Here is a 20,485-nt window from a genome sequence, read left to right as displayed (position 1 = left end):
ACACCCTTTGACATGCCTGACACCACCCACCAAAGGGAAAGACTGGTACATTTCACTCAAGGTCATCTCACAATCTCACAAATTACAGAACAAGGGACACCTTTGTTTTTCAAACAAAATTGTGCCTTAGAGCCCCTAGGATTTTGGTTTCCAGCCTGGGCTTATTTCACAGATCCATCTAAAAAAAACTGTCTTGTGATGTGAAGTGTACAAGTAAAACGTTACGTCAGCACGTCACTGCGTGCAGATCCCAACACGTGCTCACCTCTCCTTTTCTGCAAAATCATTTTGTAACTTTTGTTCCTTTTCGAGAGCTATGGTCTCGGCTTGGTTCTTCAGAGTCTGTTCATATTCTCGGATTTTCTCTTTAAGTGCTTTTATCGTTACCTCTGCAGAAGGGGGAAAAAACATACTCCAGTAAGAGAAGCATGGTTCCGTGTGGCTATATATACTAGGCTTTCATAACCTAGGAGGATTGGTGTGTTTTAAACTTTAGCTCTTCAACCCTGACACAAAATCAATGGTTACGAGTCCCTTCGGAGACCTTTTACTCCCTAAATGTTAAATTGAACTTTAAACATTTAGGTTGAGGAGGATCAATGGATTTTGCTGGGAAGAAGAGCTATGTCTCTCTAATACAACGTAAGAAAAAGAGGGGGGAAAATCAACGGTAAAATACAGTATCATCTTATTGATGAGTCTTCAATTAGTCCTCTACTGAGGGAAGGTTAATAACGCTTTAGTGTGGGTTTAAGTACTTTCTTGCAAAGAAAACGGTTCATAATTGTGCGTACATTTTGGAAGAAGCCTATTGACCTCCCTGGCCACGGGCTGCAGCTTTGCTGTTTCACAAGTGATGAGACACACGGTGCGCTAAGTGGATGGGGTACCTGTCTCCTCGTCTGGAAGGGACCAGCCCCAGAGCTTGGGTGCTGAGAGCACCCTCCACCGAGGCCAGAGTCTGGCAGACCCAGGCTGCGTGTGCAGAACCGATGATGGGGCCCAGGGGAGCCGCAGCTGAGGGAGGGTGAGTGCCAGAGGCGTGGGAAGCAGTGCTGTGTGATGAAGCCCTGCAGTGCCCGGTGCTCAGGACGCAGGGTCCCTTGGGGGTCAGGGCCGCCCCTGGAAAGCCCAGGTTCCCCCACCACCAAGTGCGTGTTTACAGCAGTTGCTTCAATGACCCAAAATAGGAACACGAGAGCAGATGCAACGAACAGGGCAGGGTCCTAACTCAGACTCGTAAGTGGATCTAGGGTGGGACCACTCCACCTGCTCCTGCCCCATTCACCCCCACCCCCCTGGGCGGGCCAGCCAGCCCCAGGCAGAGCACTGAGGCCCCGGCTCCAAGGCTGGTGGAGCTCTTGGGGGACTGCACCTGCCTGGGCGTGGGTCCATCTCATGGGAGGCAAGGCTGAGTTTCTTGGTCGTCCCAGCACCTGACACAGTGGGTGCTCGGAAAGTGGCTGAGGCATGAGGCTGGGCTGAGCAGGGTGAGGCCTCGACGGGGCTGTGACAACGGGGCTCCCGGCCCACGTGGCAATGTCGCCTGCCAGGTCTCTGCCCCTGTAAGTGCTTGGACTGGCGGCCCTTGTTCCTTCGGGCTGTAGCGCACGTCAGCTTCTGCTCCCTGAGCTGTACCGACACGCCGGGCCAAGCGGGAGCCAGGCAGCCGGGCACGTGGACCCACGTGGCTTGGTGCATAAAAGCTAGAGGCTCTTTCGTTAAGATAAGAAACTGGCCTTTTTCATCCAATGGAACCAGAGGGTTCTCCTCAGAGGAGGAGAGAGGGAATTAAGACCAATGACCTTGGCAGGGCATTTGAGAGACGAACAGGGGGCTTCCCGCCTCTCGGGCTGGGTGTTTGGGGCCTGGAAGAAACGCTCTGTGAGCACAATGGTTAACATGGAGTGACGGGGCCCAGGCTGGGAGGGAGCGGAACACGTCCAAAGCGGACACGACAGGTCACCTCTGGAAACATCTGCACATTCTTTTGGTCGATGGTCAGTGCGGCTGTAAACACGCAGCATTTCTGCCTTGAGCAATGGGTTGGAAACATCTGGGCAGCCCCTGGGCCCTGGTGCTCAACCCAATGGGTTTCTCAGTGTGACCCATCTATGCTCCTTCCAGGGCAGTCTGGGGCACTAGCTTGGGGCTCCCACTCTGTCTGGTGGGGATCTGCCTTCAACGACAGATGCGCTGCCTGCGGGTGACACCTGTCAGAGAGCCAGCTCATGATCAGAGTAGGGTCACATCCAGCCCAGGTGGGCTGCTCAGTGAGCCAGGGGCAGATTTGTCCTGGAGCCTCGGTCCCTCCTCTGGCACCTGGGCCCGGGTCCAGGACCTTGCCCTGGGCGTGTCCCAGCTGGGTCCCCTCCGTGTGAGCAGGGGAGAAGGGAGAGCGGCGTGGAGGAGAGGACGCCAAAGAGCTCTGCTCCCACGGGCTGTGCCTGGGCCCCGTTCACTCACCTTTCCATGGAGTGGCGGAGAATTACAGCGTGTGATAAAGAAACTCCTGTCCTGCTCTAACATTTGATCCATCCACACTACAGCTGTGATGACTAAAACAAGTGATGTGCACCTCAACCTCTTCCAAATTCAAATCATTTTTATACTGGGGAGAAAAGAGAGGAAAGCAGCATTTTCCTGGCAGCGGGGAAAATCGGTAAAGATACCAATAAATAAAGAGAAGGACGGGGGGCGATTTCTGGAAAAAGCCACAGCGCTGAGTTAAGAGCAGCTGATATTAGCTGAGTGTTGGGAACAGCGCATCTCATTTGATCCTACAACAGCCCTTCAGGGTTAGTACGAGAATTCTGTACGAGAATTCCACCCAAGAAAACGAGGCTTCAACAATGTGAGACCACTTGCTCCAGGTTACACAGCGAAGTGGTGGCAACCAAGGGACCCCGGCCCAGTCTGCTGGCCTTTGGAGCCTTTGTTCTTGAGTCTTGGACTCTGCATTTCTTTCTCTCTCTCTCCCTTTTTTTTTTTTGCCACGCCACGTGGCTTGTGGGATCTTAGTTCCCCAACCAGGGATTGAACCCGTGCCCCCTTACAGTGAAAGCGCCAAGTCCAGTCCTAACCACTGGACCGCCAGGGAAGTCCCTTAGCCTCTGCATTTCATTTAGAAATGTCCATCAGGTGAGGCATTTGGGGAGCAATGACCCTGCACTGGGCAACTGGCCCTGGGGCGCTGACAAAACAGAGCGGGGAGGGCGACCGCGCCCTACAACAAAACCAAATCAAACTGAAGGAGACCCAAACGGTGGATCTGTCAAAATAAGATGCCAGAGGTCACTGGAAGGAAATGTGCAGAACCAGAATTCACGGGTTCTCTTTCCCCTGGGTGCTGGGTGATTCTGACCAGAGCCAAGTCCTGCAGGGGGAAGGGAGCATTCCTCTCACTGAACCCCAAGCTCCTAAGTCCTCACCTCGCTCCCCAGCAGGACCAAACTGTCCCTTGTGTCCCACAGGCTCATAGCTCCCTGTGGGCCAGAACGAGGTGGCATCCCCGAGGAAGGGGCCCTTGGGCCTGCTGTCCTCACTGCCCAGGCCTGGACCTTCCTGCCTCTTCCCGGGTCCTTTCCGTGCACGACCCCTCCTTGCCAGCCGGTGTCCGAAGGTCTCAAAACCCAAGGATGCTTTTTTTTTTCTTTTCTTTTTTTTTTTTTGCGGTACGTGGGCCTCTCACTGCTGTGGCCTCTCCCGTTGCGGAGCACAGGCTCCAGACGCGCAGGCTCAGCGGCCCTGGCTCATGGGCCCAGCTGCTCCATGGCATGTGGGATCTTCCCGGACCGGGGCATGAACCCGTGCCCCCTGCATCGGCAGGCAGACTCTCAACAACTGCGCCACCAGGGAAGCCCCAAGGATGCTTTTAACAATCGTCATCAGGGACTTCCCTGGTGGCACAGTAGTTAAGAATCCACCTGCCAACGCAGGCGACACGGGTTCGATCCCTGGTCTTGGAAGATCCCACATACCTCGGGGCAACTAAGCCTGGGCGCCACAACTACTGAAGCCCATGTGCCATAGAGCCCGTGCACAACAACGAAGACCCAGCACAGCAAAAAAAAAAAAAAAAAAAAAAAAAAATCGTCATCAGGTAATTCTTTCTCCAGCCCTCAGAAGTCGCCCAAGCCATTTGCTCTCTTTTCTGTCACCTTCCTCACCCACACCCCCAACAAAACCAAACAGGCCCACTTCTACTTGGACTTGGCTGAGAAACCTACAGCGGCTGTCAGATGGGGCAGTGATTTTCCTCAAGACGAGGAAGCCACGAGGTTCCCGATTGGGACACGTCTGGATTTTAGGTGTGGGAGAGATTTCTTTGTTCTTCCCTGACAGGAAAAGCCAGGCGACCTTTGCCCTCTTTCCTTGTTGCCAAAAAGCTGTTTTGTGTTCCTTCGTTAACTTCGTCATGAATAGGTGACAGTGACCAGGACACCACGGGGCTTACGCGTGGGGATGTGGAGGCTGCGTCTAAAGCCTTAATGTATCGGCCTCAATCATTAAATGACTTCCTGGATGTGACCCTCTGATCATAAGCGGGCTCTCTGACAGGTGTCACCCGCAGGCAACGCATCCATTTTGAAAAGGCAGATCCTATCACATGATGATTCAGGAAGAACTTTAAAAGAATCCTGATCCGTCCGGAGGGAGGGCAATGAAATCATACGCAGTCGTTTCGCAGAGGTCAAGTTTTCCTTCTCAGTTGCTAAGCATTATTATCTCTTTAATGACTCTGATTCTTGCCCCACCCGGACTTTATGATGAAGGTGACAGTCAGAGCTAGTTCCAACAGCATGGGGAAGGCAATTAAAAAAGAAAGAAAGAAAAGAAAAAAAAAAAAGAGAAGAAAAGAAAAAGAAAGAAAAAGGAAGGAATGAATACATTTTCCACCAACCTTGATTTTTCACTTCAGCAAATTCCTTGTTGTATTCTTCGAGAGTTTCCCTAAGTTTCTGGTTCTCTGTTTCAATGTCGTGTAGGCGCTGCACTTTGAGCTGGAGCTGCTGCCCGAGGTCCAGAGCCGGAACAGGATCTGCACGAGAGGGAAACACACGTCACCCCCCTCTGGACACATTCGAGCCACCTCCCTGGCCTCGAGGAGGCTTGGAGTAGGTCACCCAGCTCCCAGGGAGTCAGCTCCCCAAGGCCCCCCGCGGCTGGATGGACTGGGCGCTTCTCTGCGGCTGCTAAGGGATGTGCACGCAGACCGACCCAGTACATGAAAACGGGGTGGGAAAGGCCACGGGCTCCCTGGGATTTGCCCACTTCCCTGGCCTAATGTGACACTTCAAGGATTTTCCATTCCCTGATCTGACAGGAAGAAAGATACACGCGGCGGCAAGGGGAGGAGCCCGGGAAAATCACCTATCACCTAGCGCCCATGTGGAGGAAGCAGCGAGTGGGAAGGTGCCGAAGGCCTCAAGTTTCCAATAATTCTTATGAAGTTGGAAATAACACCTGATACCCGGAGAGCGTCTGGCCATCACAGAACACTTTTAAGGACATTTTCTCATTTGAGCCCCAGGACACTCCTGGGAGAGAGATGTGACACACAGATCATGTTCCTTTCACAGAAGAGGGAACTAAAGCTCATTGAGGCGGGGTGATGGGCCCAGGTTACCAGCTGGTTAGCTGGGCAGAGAGATCTCAAACCCAAGTCTGTGAGATCCAGGGACTGTCCTTCCAAAGAGGAAGGTCCCCTGAGGGGGCGGGCTCCCCTTTCTGTCACGGTCCTCCTTTACTGATGAAGGATGCTCAGGAAAGAGTCAGGGCTTACCAGCTAGTGATCTAAAGATGGGAGAACCCCGGGTTTCTGCTCTCGGTGGTTCTGTCTTTCCTCAGAGGCACAGCTGGTGACCCAGCTGCTGTGACCCGTCCTGCGCCAGCAGGCTAGCCAGCCAGGAGACCACCACACTCCTGGTTATAGTACAAACAGCAGGAGAAGGGCATCTGGGCCAGTTATGAGAGGTCCTGCAGCCAATTCAATGTGCTCTCCACCATCAGATTCACTTACAGAAAAACTGGATTTGTGAGGGGAACCACTGGCCGAAACCGCCCGCCCTGGCCGGGCACAGCAGTAGCCACTCGCACGAGTTCTCTTACAACGGGAGGTCCTGGTAAGGAATGCGGAAGTAACAAGCTACCACCAACCGGAAGAGTTCGGGCAAGGTCAAAAGGAGAGAGGAGACGCCCGTCCTTAAGTCCTACGAGCCTCCGAGAATCCTTGCTGGAATCCATCTTGGCTGAGCGACGGATGTGCCACCAGGAAGGACCCTGAGTCAGAGTGACTGGCCAGAGACAACCCGGAAACTCACCCCATCACCATAAAACCCGAGACTGGGAGCCATGTGGCAGAGCACTTCTCCGGGGTTCCCTGACCTTGCTGCTCTCCGCCCGGGCACCCCTTCCCAATAAAGTCTCTTGCTTTGTCAGCACCTGTGTCTCCTCGGACAATTCATTTCCGAGTGTTAGACAAGAGCCCACTCTCGGGCCATGGAAGGGGTCCCCTTTCCTGCAACAGATTTGGACCTAAAATCGGACCCTGCAGATGTGGAATCCGGGGTACAGGCGCGGACTTTGCCTTTACCATTCATTCAGCACAAAATGGAGAGACATTCAATATTCTTCTGGCATCACCTGGGTCTTTATTTTTATTTCTGCTGCACCTGTAATCCACCTGCCGGGCCCCAGTGGGGCACTTCCTCTGGGACTCTGGGGCCCCGTCAGAGTAGAAGCATACCCGAGTCTGCTGGGCTTAGAAAAGATTACGGAAGATATTTCTGGTATGGACGCCAGCATCACTTGTGAGACGGCTGCAAAGATTTAGTCTCCGGTTGAGGAATGCTAAACACAGAGCCCAGTGGATCAACAAGGGTATATATCCAAGCGCTCACTGAATTTTCAAATACCAGAGCAGTTAATTTTTCAGACCACCCTTGGTTCCTGGAAACGAGGGCTCCGTCTACCACGCCTCCTCAGTCGGCGGGGCCACCAGGAGCCAGGAGCCAGGAGCGCTTTGAGGAGCCAGCGTCTTGGTGGGGTTTACAAAAGGCAGGCCCCGCGGCTCGTCCAGCACAGCATTTAGCACCGCCCATCACGCGAAACCCCGGCAGCCGGGCACTGATTCTGTGCGTATATACAGTTTATGACTACCTCATCGCCTTCTCATTTGTGGCCTCTCATTATTATTTTTATCAGCATTGAAATATTTATATTAAATTAGATTTCAAAAGCTATTTCGGGGAGATGGTTCCCTGTAAGTAGGAGCGGTAATAGCGCTACAGAATGAACATCCTCAGAACATTCCAGGTGCAGCTTTTTAAAAAAAATTTCAGTATCTTCCCCTGGACACCTTCCCACCCCCACTCCTCTTCCCACTCCCCACATGGCCTTATGCTGGGCAAATGACGTGAAGGAGATAAAAGAGAGTATTGCCTGTGGCCCCGTCCATGCAGAATGACAGCTTTAACTTGAAACAGGGGTCAGGGAAGAACTGAGGAGAAGGAGAGCCACTGTGCTTCTATAGAATTCTATGAATGTTCATTGCTGTAGGTTTCCCAGCACAACTGCCAGTACAAATTATATTTTAAAGAGCTAAGCTAGTATGCTGCCCTCCATCCCCCAAATTTCTCCTGACAACTTTTCCAGTCCATTCCTTTTAAGAGGCCAGGACCCACTGTGTCTGCTTCGAATAAAAAATAGTTTCCCTCGTTAGATTCAGCAAGGAATTCAGTAACATGTAAAAATAATACGCACATTATCAAGTGAATGGTAACTAGGACCTTTAGACAAATTTTCAAAGCATTATATTGTAAATGAAAATTCTGGCAATCTTGTAATTATTCATTACGGCATATATATTTAATTGAACATGATTAAAGGTTAATGCCTAAGTAGCAGAACTGGTCATAGAATAAAGAATGAACTGAATGTTCAAAAATCTCTATGTATTAAACTTCAAACTTTACTACAGTACAGTTGAATGACTCAACGCCTACAGCATTTGAATATCGTTTTGGATTATGTAAAAGGCATTGCTAAAGTACCTCTCAGGCTTAATATTTATTACTTGTATTAAAGGAACAGTTAATTACCACATGACAATATAATGACTCTAGCATGTTTGGGCTAGAGACCAAAACAGTGAATTTCGGCATGCCAAAACCCCAGCCTGCATGTTAATCTAGGGGAAATCATAGCTTTTTGTCTCATTAATGATTTCCAATGCCATTGAATCCCCACACAAGTATTGTTAGGTCTTATTCTGAACGTCACAAGCCTCTGATCTCAGCAGCTCAATTAGGGAATTGTCTGGGGGAGGCAAGAGCACACACCCGTACGGGGAACAGCATCACACGGAAACCTGCAGCCCATCTTCCCTGCCGCCTCCAATTCAACATGCCTTACTGCCAGTGCCATGCACCCGATGTGACAAACTTGCCAAGTGTTCTACAGTCACTTCATAGTTCATTCCTAAAACACTCTTTGAGGCATTCTACAGCTCACTGTGCAACACAGGACTCAAAGAACATAATTATAACAAACAACAAGTCACCTGCATTTATTCAGCACTTTCCCCTAAGTACATGGAACGTTATCTCGTTGATTCCAGCCATCACAGCCAGAGGCTGGGGGTGGGAGTGGGGGGAGGGGGCTCTGCCGTGAGTCAGGCGCTGGCATCTCACCCAGGGACAGGGGGAGGAGAGAAGTCGGCCAGGCAAACAGGTATGCAAAAGTCTAATTAAGATTTCTGCCTTCTGAGCTGGCAGCCGACGAAATTATACTGTCTCTTCGAGTACCAATGTAACAAGTAGGTCCTAAGCATCTGTCTGCCCTGCGCAAGGCACTGATTCACTGGGACGGACATTCAGCAGAGTCAGCTGGGCCCAACTTCACAGAGATAAACCATGTTCACAAATAACTAAGATAAAGCAAGAAGGGCCACATGGAAGACCATTCCCACATAGAGAAACTGGGAAAAGGAGATTTTTTTTTTTTTTTCTAAAAAGAAGAGTCAGTGTTTAGACCCGTAGAGACTGTGGGGCAGTCGATCCCTGTGGAAGAAACAGCATGCAGGGGAGCAAGAAGCAGGGAAGGGTCAGGCACAGCCACAAAAATACTTCAGTCCAACTGCCGCTGCCCACGTACACAGTCTATGACGTCAGGACCGTTCTAGGTGCTGGGGGGACACGGTGGCGAACAAGAGAAAATCCTTGTTCTCAGACACTTGACATTCCACTGAAGTGAGGGAGACAGACGAACAGTAAAACCAAACAAATCAGAATGCTCCCAGTACTGCCAAGCATGAAGAAGAGGGGAGACAGGGTGTGGAGAATGGGGAATGGGTCCTGGAGACAGAAGGACAGGGAGGGCCTCTGAGGAGGTGACCCTGGGATTGAGATCTGGATGTCGAAGAGGACAGAACATAAAGACTCTTGGCAGAGGGAATGGCAGCGCAAAGGTCCACAGCTGGGTGCCAGGATGGGCATATACAAGGCATAGAGAGAAGCCAGTGAAGTATGATGAAGGGAAGGGAAAGCGGCCAAGGACAAGTGGTCAGAGTGGGAGGCCTGTGCTCAAGGATTTAAAGAAAAATATGAACACAGTTAAGGAGAGAAAGAGATGATATAAAGAAGAATCGAACTGAATTCTAGAGCTGAAAATACAATGTCGGAGGTGTCGTGTTGCACAGTAGGTAGCAGGTCAGTCTCATGAAAATACAGTGTCTACAGTGAGCTAAGGGATCGAGTTTGGATTCAATTCTACTCCTGATGGGAAAAGCCACCAGAGAATAGGACTCTTGCAAAATAAGCCACTGTGGCATGAGAAGAAAACTGCAGTACTCTGAACCACAAAAATGTTTGTTGGTTTTCTAGTTGCAAAGTATTTAAGAGTTTTAAGCTTAAAGATGAGTTATACAATTTTTCTTTTAAAAAGCTAAGTGTTCTAAATTAGCTGCCCTGTTCTGTGATGACAGATGGCTATCAGTAATATGCTGCCTGGCAGACATTTAAAAAATATAAACACATAATCTATGTCTTTGAAGTAAATGTGATGTTTTAATACTTAGTGGGAAAAAAAAACTACTTGAATGAAACTCATCTACAGTGACAGCACTCTAAAAGTGGATATTTGGAAATGTTCCCATCATCATATAAACTTATGGGCAAAGATAACATTGTGTACAAAAATGTCTCAATGCCTCATATCAGGCAAGAGGGAGTAGAGGGTAATTGTTTATAGAGTGTGGGCCAGACTATATGCGATTGAATCCCAGCTCTGCCACTTACTGGTTGTGCAACCTTTGACAAGCTACTTAATATCTCTGTATCTTACTTTCTTCATCTATAAATTGGGCATAATAATTGTGCCAATATCATTAGGTTGTTGTAAGGATTAACTATGATAATATGTGATATACCACCAGGCACGGAGTTAACACTCGATAGATGTTACCTATTATCAACCGACTCAAACCTGATGAAATATTTGCCAAAAGGAGTTTTAAAACCATTTGTTAATATATAAAAAATACAGTATCTTCTGACTAGTTAGCAAGAAAAATTGATATACCATGATAAATAAAAATTTACTAGCTGAATTTCAATGAATACTTTCTTATAACTGGTATACAGGTTTCAAAAATATGAATCATATTTTTGTAAAGTTAGCTAATAATGCACTGCTTTGGTTTGGATCTATGTATCTTTGTGAGTTATCTTTTCCAGCCATTTATGACAGCCATTAAAATCAAGAACAACATTAACAAAACTTGGGAGATTTCTACTCCTGGCCATGACAGATTAACTGGCACTGGAGCTGCCCTCTGGCCATAAACAACTAGAATACTAGGCAATCTAAACGAAACAAAGAACCATTTACAGATGTTGTACAACCAGCAGAGCAGGAATGGTGATCCCCGAAAGAGGGAAACAAGTAAGGTGAGCTCTATGATCACCCTGACTTTCTGCCAGAAAACACTTTCTGGACTGCAGCACAGGGAAGGGGGAACCCAAGCAGAGGATGATGGTCTTCTTGGATTGAGAAGATAGAGATCAAAAGATCAGGAGATTTAGTTACCTGGAATTTATAGGGCAGAGCCCTGGAAAGGAGGGAGATATGCAGAGAAAGAACTAGAGAAATCTGCAGAGGAGTCATATAAAATCTGTTGCTAAAAGATAAGGTACATACATACACACAGGGTGAAAACTCCACAAGGCTGCGCAAAGAACTACAAGGAAGGTCTAAGTAAACAACTCCTAGAGTTCGCAGTGTTGGGAGGCTTTCAAATTGCAACCAGCCAGAGAAGAGAGGCTTGTTGAACAGGCAGGACATTCAGTAGAAGACATTAGAGGGCCACACCAGAGTGGAGGGCTAAGCTAATCCTAAAGTAAAGGCTAGTCTGGACCTGTCCCCAAAAGCTTAAAAACATGTCTCAGAATAATTGAGTTGATCTGCAAGTAATTTAACTGCCTGCCCCAAATACTTCAACGTTCTTAAGAAAGACAACAAAATCCAGTTAACTACAATGTCCAACATCCAATCAAAAATTACTAGACATGCAAAGAATCAGGAGAATAAGGGAAAAAAGCATCAGTTAATAAACACAGAACCAGAAATTACAAGACATAATGGGAGTAGCTGACAAAGACTAAAACAATTATAAGCATGCTCAAGCATTTAAAGAAAAACATGAACACAATAAGGAGAGAAACAGAAGCTATAAAGACCCACATGGAATTGTAGAGCTTAAAATACAGTATCTGAAATGAAAAAACTTCCCTAGGTTGGCTTAAAAGCACATTAGACACTGCAAAATCAAGAAGATCAGAGAACTAACTCAAAGACATAGTCACAGAAACTGCCTAAATAGCAGCACAGAGAAGAGACTGAAAAAAAAAAAGTTACTTAAACCTCAGCAGCCTGTAAAACACTATCAAGCAATCTAACATACATGTCCCAGAAAGGGGCAAGGGATGCATTTGAAAGAAGTGGCAAAATTTCCAAATTTGGTGAAAGCTATAAACCCCCAAATCCAAGAAACTCAACAAAATCCAAGCAGAATAAATGCAAAGAACACCAATAAACACAATCAAATTGCTGAAAAGAGGGATAAAAAGAAAATCTTAAAAGCCAGAAAAAAGGGACTTCACTGGTGGTGCAATGGTTAAGAATCCGTCTGCCAATGCAGGGGACACAGGTTTGAGCCCTGGTCCAGGAAGATCCCACACGTCGCGGAGCAACTAAGCCCGTGTGCCACAACTACCGAGCCTGCGCTCTAGAGGCTGCGAACCACAACTACTGAGCCCGTGCGCCACAACTACTGAAGCCCGCGTGCCCTAGAGCCCACACGCCTCAACTACTGAGCCTGCGTGCTTCTAGGGACCGTGCACCACAACTACTCAGCCCACATGCTCTAGGGCCCGTGCCACAACTACTGAGCCCGCATGCTGCAACTACTGAAGCCTGCACTCCTAGAGCCCATCCATGCTCTGCAACAAGAGAAGCCACCACAATGAGAAGCCCACACACCGCAACAAAGACTAGCCTCTGCTCGCCACAACTAGAGAAAGCCTGCACGCAGCAGTGAAGACCCAATGCAGCCAAAAAAAAAAAAAAAAAGCCAGAGAAAAGAAGACTCTTAGGGGAAGAAAGATAAGGGTGATGAAGATCTCCTGTCAGAAATGATGTCAGTCAGTCCAGAGCGAGAAAAACTGAAACAAAAACTGCCAATATATAGTTTTATACCCAACAAAAAATATCTTTCAAAAATGAGGGTGAGGGCTTCCCTGGTGGTGCAGTGGTTAAGAATCCGCCTGCCAATGCAGGGGACATGGGTTTGAGCCCTGGTCCTGAAAGATCCCACATGCTGTGGAGCAACTAAGCCCGTGCGTCACAACTACTGAGCCTGCGCTCTAGAGCCCATGAGCCACAACTACTGAAAGCCACGTGCCTAGGGCCCATGCTCCGCAACAAGAGAAGCCACTGCAATGAGAAGCCCACACACCGCAACGAAGAGTAGCCCCCGCTCACCACAACTAGAGAAAGCCCACTTGCAGCAACGAAGACCCAACGCAGCCAAAAACTAAATAAATAAATAAAATTTTAAAAAATTAATTAAAAAAAATGAAGGTGAGATAGATATTTTGTTTGTGTGTTTCAAATGAAAAAGAGCTGGCAGAATTCATTGCCAGTGAACCTACACTATAAGATATGTTAAAGGAAATGCTACATACCAAAAGAAACTGATTGCAGACAGAAACCTGCATCTACACAAAGGAATAAACAACACTGGAAATGGTAAATATATGGGTAAAAATAAAGTACTACTTTTCTCATTTTTAATTTCTTTAAAAGATAATTGACCATTTAAAAGCAAAAATAGTACAATGTATTGTAGGGTTATAACATACGGAGAAGTAAAATAAATAACAATACACATTACATTGTATGTGAAGTAGTATAATATTATTTGAAAGTATAGTGTGATAAATTAAAGACACTTAATGTAAACCTTAAAGTAACCACTAAGAAAATAAAACGAAGAGCTATAGCTAATAAGACAATTGAGGAGATAAAATAAGATCACAAAAAATAATCAAAATAAAGCAAGAAAGACACAACAAAAAAATAGGAAAGACAAGAAGAAAGCGAATAGTAAGATGGTAGACTTATGCCTCTCTTTATCCATAATTACATGAAACATAAAATAGCTAACATTCCACTTAAAAGGCAGATTGTCAGACTGGATTAAAAAAAAACATGACAGAGCTGTTTACAAGAAATACAACTTAAATAAAACAAAAAGATAGGTTAATAGTAAAAGGATAGAAAATGATATAACATGAAAACACTAATCAAAAGAAAGCTGGAGTGCCTATATCAAAATGAAACAAAGCAAACTTTAGTACAAGGAATATTAACAAAAATAAAATCACTGTATAAACCTGAAAGTATCAAATCATTGAGAAGATATAACCATCCTAAAAGTAAATGTACTACAAAACAAAGCTTCAAAACCATGAATTAAAAACTAATATAAGTGAAACAAGAAAAAGAAAAATCCACAATAATAAAGATTTCAAAACGCTGTGCTTGCTAATTAATAGTACAACTAAATATAAAATCAGTAATGGATACAAAAGACTTGAACAACACTGTTGACCAACTTGACCTAACTGACATTTATAGAACACTCCACTCAGCAAACTACAGAAAAACACATTCCCTTCAAGTGCACATGGGACACTCACCAAGACAGAAATATACTGGACCATAAAACAAGTCTCAATAGACTTAAAAGAACAGAAATCATACCAAGCACATTCCCTGGCCACAGTGAAATAAATCAGTGACCTAAGCCTCCACTTTAAGAAACTCCAGAAAGCTCTAGCCAGACTGATGAAGAAAAGAAAAAAAGGAAGAAAGAAAGAAAGAAAAAAAGAATTCACAAATTCCAAGATCAAGAATGAAAACAGGGACATGACTACCCATCCTACAGATATTTAATTAATTAATTTATTTTTTGTCTGTGTTGGGTCTTCGTTTCTGTGCTAGGGCATTCTCTAGTTGCGGCAAGCGGGGGCCACTCTTCATCGAGGTGCGTGGGCCTCTCACTGTTGCAGCCTCTCTTGTTGCGGAGCACAGGCTCCAGACACGCAGGCTCAGTAGTTGTGGCTCACGGGCCTAGTTGTTCCATGGCATGTGGGATCTTCCCAGACCAGAGGTCTAACCCGTGTCCCCTGCATCGGCAGGCAGATTCTCAACCACTGCGCCACCAGGGAAGCCCAGATATTTAAAAGGTAATGAAATATCATCAACAACATTATGCTAATAAATTTACATGAAGTGGATCATTCCTTGAAAAATTACCAAAACTGACTCAAGAAGAAATAAAACATCTTAATAGACCTCTATCTGTTAAAGAAGTAAAATTTAAAATCCTTGCTATAAGTCAAAAAGATACACGTACCCCTATGTTCATAGCAGCACTATTCACAATAGCCAAGACACGGTAACAACCTAAATGTCCATCAACAGAGGAATAGATAAAGAAGATGTGGTACATATAGACAATGGAATACTACTTAGCCATACAAAAGAATGAAATAATGCCATTTGCAGCAACATGAATGGACCTAGAGATTATCACACTAAATGAAGTCAGAAAGAGAGAGACAAATACCATATGATATCACTTATGTGTGGAATCTAAAACATAACACAAATGAAGTTATTACAAAACAGAAAGAGACTCAGAGACATAGAGAACAGAGTTGTGGTTCACAATGGGGAGAGGGGGTGTGGAAGCGATGGAAGAACAAACAAACCAACACCCTGCAACAAAGAAAATCCCAGGCCTGGATGGCTGCACTGGTGAACTAGAGATGTTTTAGGAAGAAGTAATGGCAATCTTACATAAACTCTTTCAGCACTTGACTCATTTGATAAGACCAGCACTACTACCTTGATACCAAAACTCATAAAAACATTAAAAGGAAAAAAAAAAACAGGCAAAAAACTACAGTGCTATATTCCTAATGAACTTCAGAAATCCTTAGTAAAATATCAGGAAATTAAATCCAGCAAATTCTAAAAATACATCATAACCAAGTAAGCCTTATCCTAGGAAGGCAAAGTTGGTTTAACACTAGAAAAGTATACTAGTTCACCATATTAAGAGAATAAAAGAGAAAAATCATATGATTAGCTCAATTGAGGCAGAAAAAAATCTGACAAAATTCAATACCCATTTGTGACAAAAACTCTCAGCAAACTAGGACTAAAAGGGACTTTTCTCAAACTTTTAAGGGTATCTACAAAAACCCACTACAGCTAACATCTTATTCAATGTTGAAAGAGCGAATGATTTCCCTAAGGTTGGGACCAACACAAGGATGTTTGCTTTTTCTACTTCTATTCAACATTGTACTGGAGGTCCTGGCCAGTGTGGGAAAAAAAGAAAAAGAAAAGGAAAAAGAAATACATGATATTACAGATTGGAAATCAATATGGACATAAAAAACTTGAGTAACACTATCAACCAAGTTGACCTGAAATTCACAGAACATTCCATCCAACAATTGTAAAGTGCATAATCTCTTCAAGGGCACAAGGGATATTCAAGATAGAATGGTCTAGGGAATCTCCAAATAAACTTCCAGAACTAAGAAGTAAGTTTTAAAAGGTCACAAATATAATATTACTATATAAAAATTCATCACATTTCTATATAAAAGCATCAAAGAATTGGAAAAAATTACCCAAAAAAATACCACTTACTACAGCATCCAAAAACATGACCTATTTAGGGATTAAAATGAATACTATGGGCCAGGCCTGTATATTGAAAACCACAAAATACTGCTGAGGGAAATTAAAGACATAAAGAAGTATATAATGCTTGGACTGGAAGACTCAATAGTGTTGTCAATTTTCCTCAAATTGATCTATAGATAAAGTGGAATCCAGATCAAAATCCTGGCAGGCTTGTTCGTAAAAACTGACGAGATGAGTCTAAGATTTACATAGAAACTCAATTAGCCAAAATGATTTTGAAAAAGAAGACCAAAGAAAAAGGACTTGTATTACCTGATTTCAAGACTGATTATAAAGCTACAAGAATCAAGACAGTACGATATTAACATAAGGATACACATACAGATCAGTGAAATAAATAGAGGGTCCAGAAAAAAAGACTCAAACATATACCATCCATTAATTTTCAAGGAAACTCAACCCTTATCTCATATCATACATAAAAATTAACCCAAAATGTATCCTAGGCCTAAAGGTAAAAGCTAAAAGACTGTAACTTCACACACACACACACACACACACACACACACACACACCCCACACACAAAGGAGAAAAGAATTTATGACTTTGGACTAGGCAATGATTTCTTAGAACATAAAAAGCAAGAACCAATAGAAGAAAAAATTAATAAACTGGACTTTATTAAAATGAAAACTTCTGCTCTTCAAAAGACAAGAAAATGGGAGAAAATATTTGCAGTGCATATATTTGACAAAGGACTTGTATCTAGACTATAGCAAAGCTACAGTTCAATAGTAAGCCAAACAACCCATAAAAAAAACGGGCAGAAGATTTAAACAGACACCTTATGAGTGAAGATCTATGAAGGTCCAAAAGCACATGAATAAAAATTTACCATCATTAGTCATCAAGAAAAATGCACATTAAAGTCACAGTGAAATACGTTCTACACTCACTAGAATGTCTAATATCTAAAACACTGACAATACCAAATGGTGGAGAGGACACAGAGCAACTGGAACTCCCGCACATATTTGGGGTGGGGTGGGGGTAAAATGACACAACTGCTTGGAAAAACCGTTTGCGGTTTCTTATCAAGCTAAACATGCACCCACCCCATGCCTCAGGAAATCGAGTCCTAAGTATTTACCTAAAAGAAATGAAAACAAATGTCCATATACAAATGTCTATGAATGCTTATAGCAGGTTTATTCACGATAGCCACAAACTGGAAACAATCCAAACGTCCATGAACAGGTGGATGGGTAGGCAAATCGTTATACATCTACACAGTGGAATACCACTCCCCAGTGAACGTGGGTGAATAATCCCCAACACGCCATGCTGAGTGAAGGATGCCAGACGCATCAGAGAACCTCCCCAAGGACCCCATTTATGTGAAACTCCAGAAACAACGAACCTAAGCTAGATCAACAGAAAGCAGATAAGCGGTTGCCGGCGTCTGGGATCATAAGGGAACTTTCGAGAGGTTATGAATGTTCTATATCTTGATTGTGTGGTTGGCCACTGTATCAAATGGTACACAAAACAGGTGTGTTTTATTGTATATACATTATGCCTCAATGAGGTGGATTTAAAAAATTTTTTTCTAGTGAGAGCAAAATGTTTTCTGCACTGCTAATAAAATGTAAATTTTAAGTCCTTTTTTACTCTTCATCACGTCCTTTTAATTCTGTTTTTAGTATATGATTTGCAATGTATTACACACTACTATAGTTACACATGTACATCATTTAAATAAATAAGTAGTATATATGGGGGGGTACAAATTTGAAATTTTTTACAGTTGGGGGACACGAACAAAAGTAGCTCAAAGACCACTCAGACCCGTGGGCTGTGTGCAAAGGATAGGCAGAGGAAGTGGAATCAAGTGGTGAGAGGTAACGGAGGCTTGCACTAGGGGCGGCTGACAGGGTGAGTGGTCAAATTCGGGGTGCCTTCTGGAGAGAGGTCAGCAGGCCTTACTGACAGATCAGCTCTGAAGTGTAAGGGAGGGAAAGGAATGCAAGCTGACTCCTGCCTTTGTGGCCGAAGCAACTGCGTGAATGGTGATGCCATTTACCTTCTGGGGTAGGGGGTAGGGGAGGCTGGGGGGGATCAGCTGCTCTCCTGTGCTCATGTGGAGTTTGAGAGTCTAACAGACATCAGGAGAAGCAAGAAGAACTACAATCCTGCAGCCTGTGGAACAAAAACCACATGCACAGAAAGACAGACAACATGAAAAGGCAGAGGGCTATGTACCAGATGAAGGAACAAGATAAAACCCCAGAAAAACAACTAAATGAAGTGGAGATAGACAACGTTCCAGAAAAAGAACTCAGAATAATGATAGTGAAGATGATCCAGGACCTCGGAAAAAGAATGGAGGCAAAGATCGAGAAGATGCAAGAAATGGTTAACAAAGACCTAGAAGAATTAAAGAACAAACAAACAGACATGAACAATACAATAACTGGAACGAAAAATACACTAGAAGGAATCAATAGCAGAATAATTGAGGCAGAAGAACGGATAAGTGACCTGGAAGACAGAATGGTGGAATTCACTGCTGCGGAACAGAATAAAGAAAAAAGAATGAAAAGAAATGAAGACAGACTAAGAGACCTCTGGGACAACATTAAGCGCAACAACATTCGCATTATAGGGGGTCCCCGAAGGCGAAGAGAGAGAGAAAGGACCCGAGAAAATATCTGAAGAGATTATAGTCGAAAACTTCCCTAACATGGGAAAGGAAATAGCCGCCCAAGTCCAGGAAGTGCAGAGAGTCCCATACAGGATAAACCCAAGGAGAAACAGGCAGAGACACATAGTAATCAAATTGGCAAAAATTAAAGACAAAGAAAAATAACTGAAAGCAGCAAGGGAAAAACAACAAATAACATACAAGGGAACTCCCATAAGGGTAACAGCTGATTTCTCAGCAGAAACTCTACAAGCCAGAAGGGAGTGGCATGATATACTTAAAGTGATGAAAGGGAAGAACCTACAACCAAGGCTACTCTACCCGGCAAGGATCTCATTCAGATTCGATGGAGAAATCAAAAGCTTTACAGACAAGCAAAAGCTAAGAGAATTCAGCACCACTAAACCAGCTCTACAACAAATGCTAAAGGGACTTCTCTAAGTGGGAAAGCAAGAGAAGAAAAGGACCTACAAAAACAAAGCCAAAACAATTAAGAAAATGGTCATAGGAACATACACATCGATAATTACCTTAAACGTGAATGGATTAAATGCTCCAACCAAAAGACACAGGCTTGCTGAATGGATACAAAAACAAGACCCACATATATCTGTCTACAAGAGACCCACTTCAGACCTAGGGACACATACAGACTGAAAGTGAGGGGAGGGAAAAAGATATTCCATGCAAATGGAAATCAAAAGAAAGCTGGAGTAGCAATACTCATATCAGATAAAATAGACTTTAAAATAATGTTACAAGAGACAAGGAAGGACACTACATAATGATCAAGGGATCAATCCAAGAAGAAGAGATAACAATTATAAATATATATGCACCCAACATAGGAGCACCTCCATATATAAGGCAACTGCTAACAGCTCTAAAAGAGGAAATCGACAGTAACACAATAATAGTGGGGGACTTTTAACACCTCACTTACACCAATGGACAGATCATCACAAATGAAAATAAATAAGGAAACAGAAGCTTTAAATGACACAATAGACCAGATAGATTTAATTGACATTTATTGGACATTCCATCCAAAAACAGCACATTACATTTTCTTCTCAAATGTGCATGGAACATTCTCCAGGATAGATCACATCTTGGGTCACACATCAAGCCTCGGTAAATTTAAGAAAATTGCAATCATATCAAGCATCTTTTCTGACCACAACGCTATGAGATTAGAAATGAACTACAGGGGGAAGAAAGGTAAAAAACACAAACACATGGAGGCTAAACAATATGTTACTAAATAACCAAGAGATCACTGAAGAAATCAAAGAGGAAATCAAAAAATACCTAGAGACAAATGACAATGAAAACATGACGATCCAAAACCTATGGGATGCAGCAAAAGCAGTTCTAAGAGGGAAGTTTATAGCTATACAAGCCTATCCCAAGAAACAAGAAAAATCTCAAATAAACAATCTAACCTTACACCTAAAGGAACTAGAGAAAGAAGAACAAACACAACCCAAAGT

At 44.2% G+C, this 20,485-nt stretch overlaps 1 protein-coding gene across 6 annotated transcripts in view; it reads right to left on the bottom strand.

The window, feature by feature from the left end:
* CUX1 (cut like homeobox 1) overlaps window positions 1–20,485 on the bottom strand; it is a 373,714-nt gene that overhangs the window by 139,518 nt on the left and 213,711 nt on the right. For 5 of the 6 annotated variants that reach the window (XM_065892584.1, XM_065892585.1, XM_065892586.1 and 2 more), the window contains 2 exons: window positions 4,904–5,041; window positions 266–389 (listed from right to left, as the gene is read on the bottom strand). In XM_065892584.1, coding sequence (XP_065748656.1) covers window positions 266–389; window positions 4,904–5,041 — 262 coding nt within the window. The remainder of the gene's footprint in view (window positions 1–265; window positions 390–4,903; window positions 5,042–20,485) is intronic. The other variant, XM_065892588.1, reaches the window with a different exon arrangement.

Source organism: Phocoena phocoena, chromosome 15 (assembly GCF_963924675.1).
Source record: "Phocoena phocoena chromosome 15, mPhoPho1.1, whole genome shotgun sequence".
Lineage (NCBI taxonomy): Eukaryota > Metazoa > Chordata > Mammalia > Artiodactyla > Phocoenidae > Phocoena > Phocoena phocoena.
The sequence above is the reverse complement of the archived record's forward strand: the minus strand, read 5'-3'. Positions and strand labels throughout refer to the sequence as shown.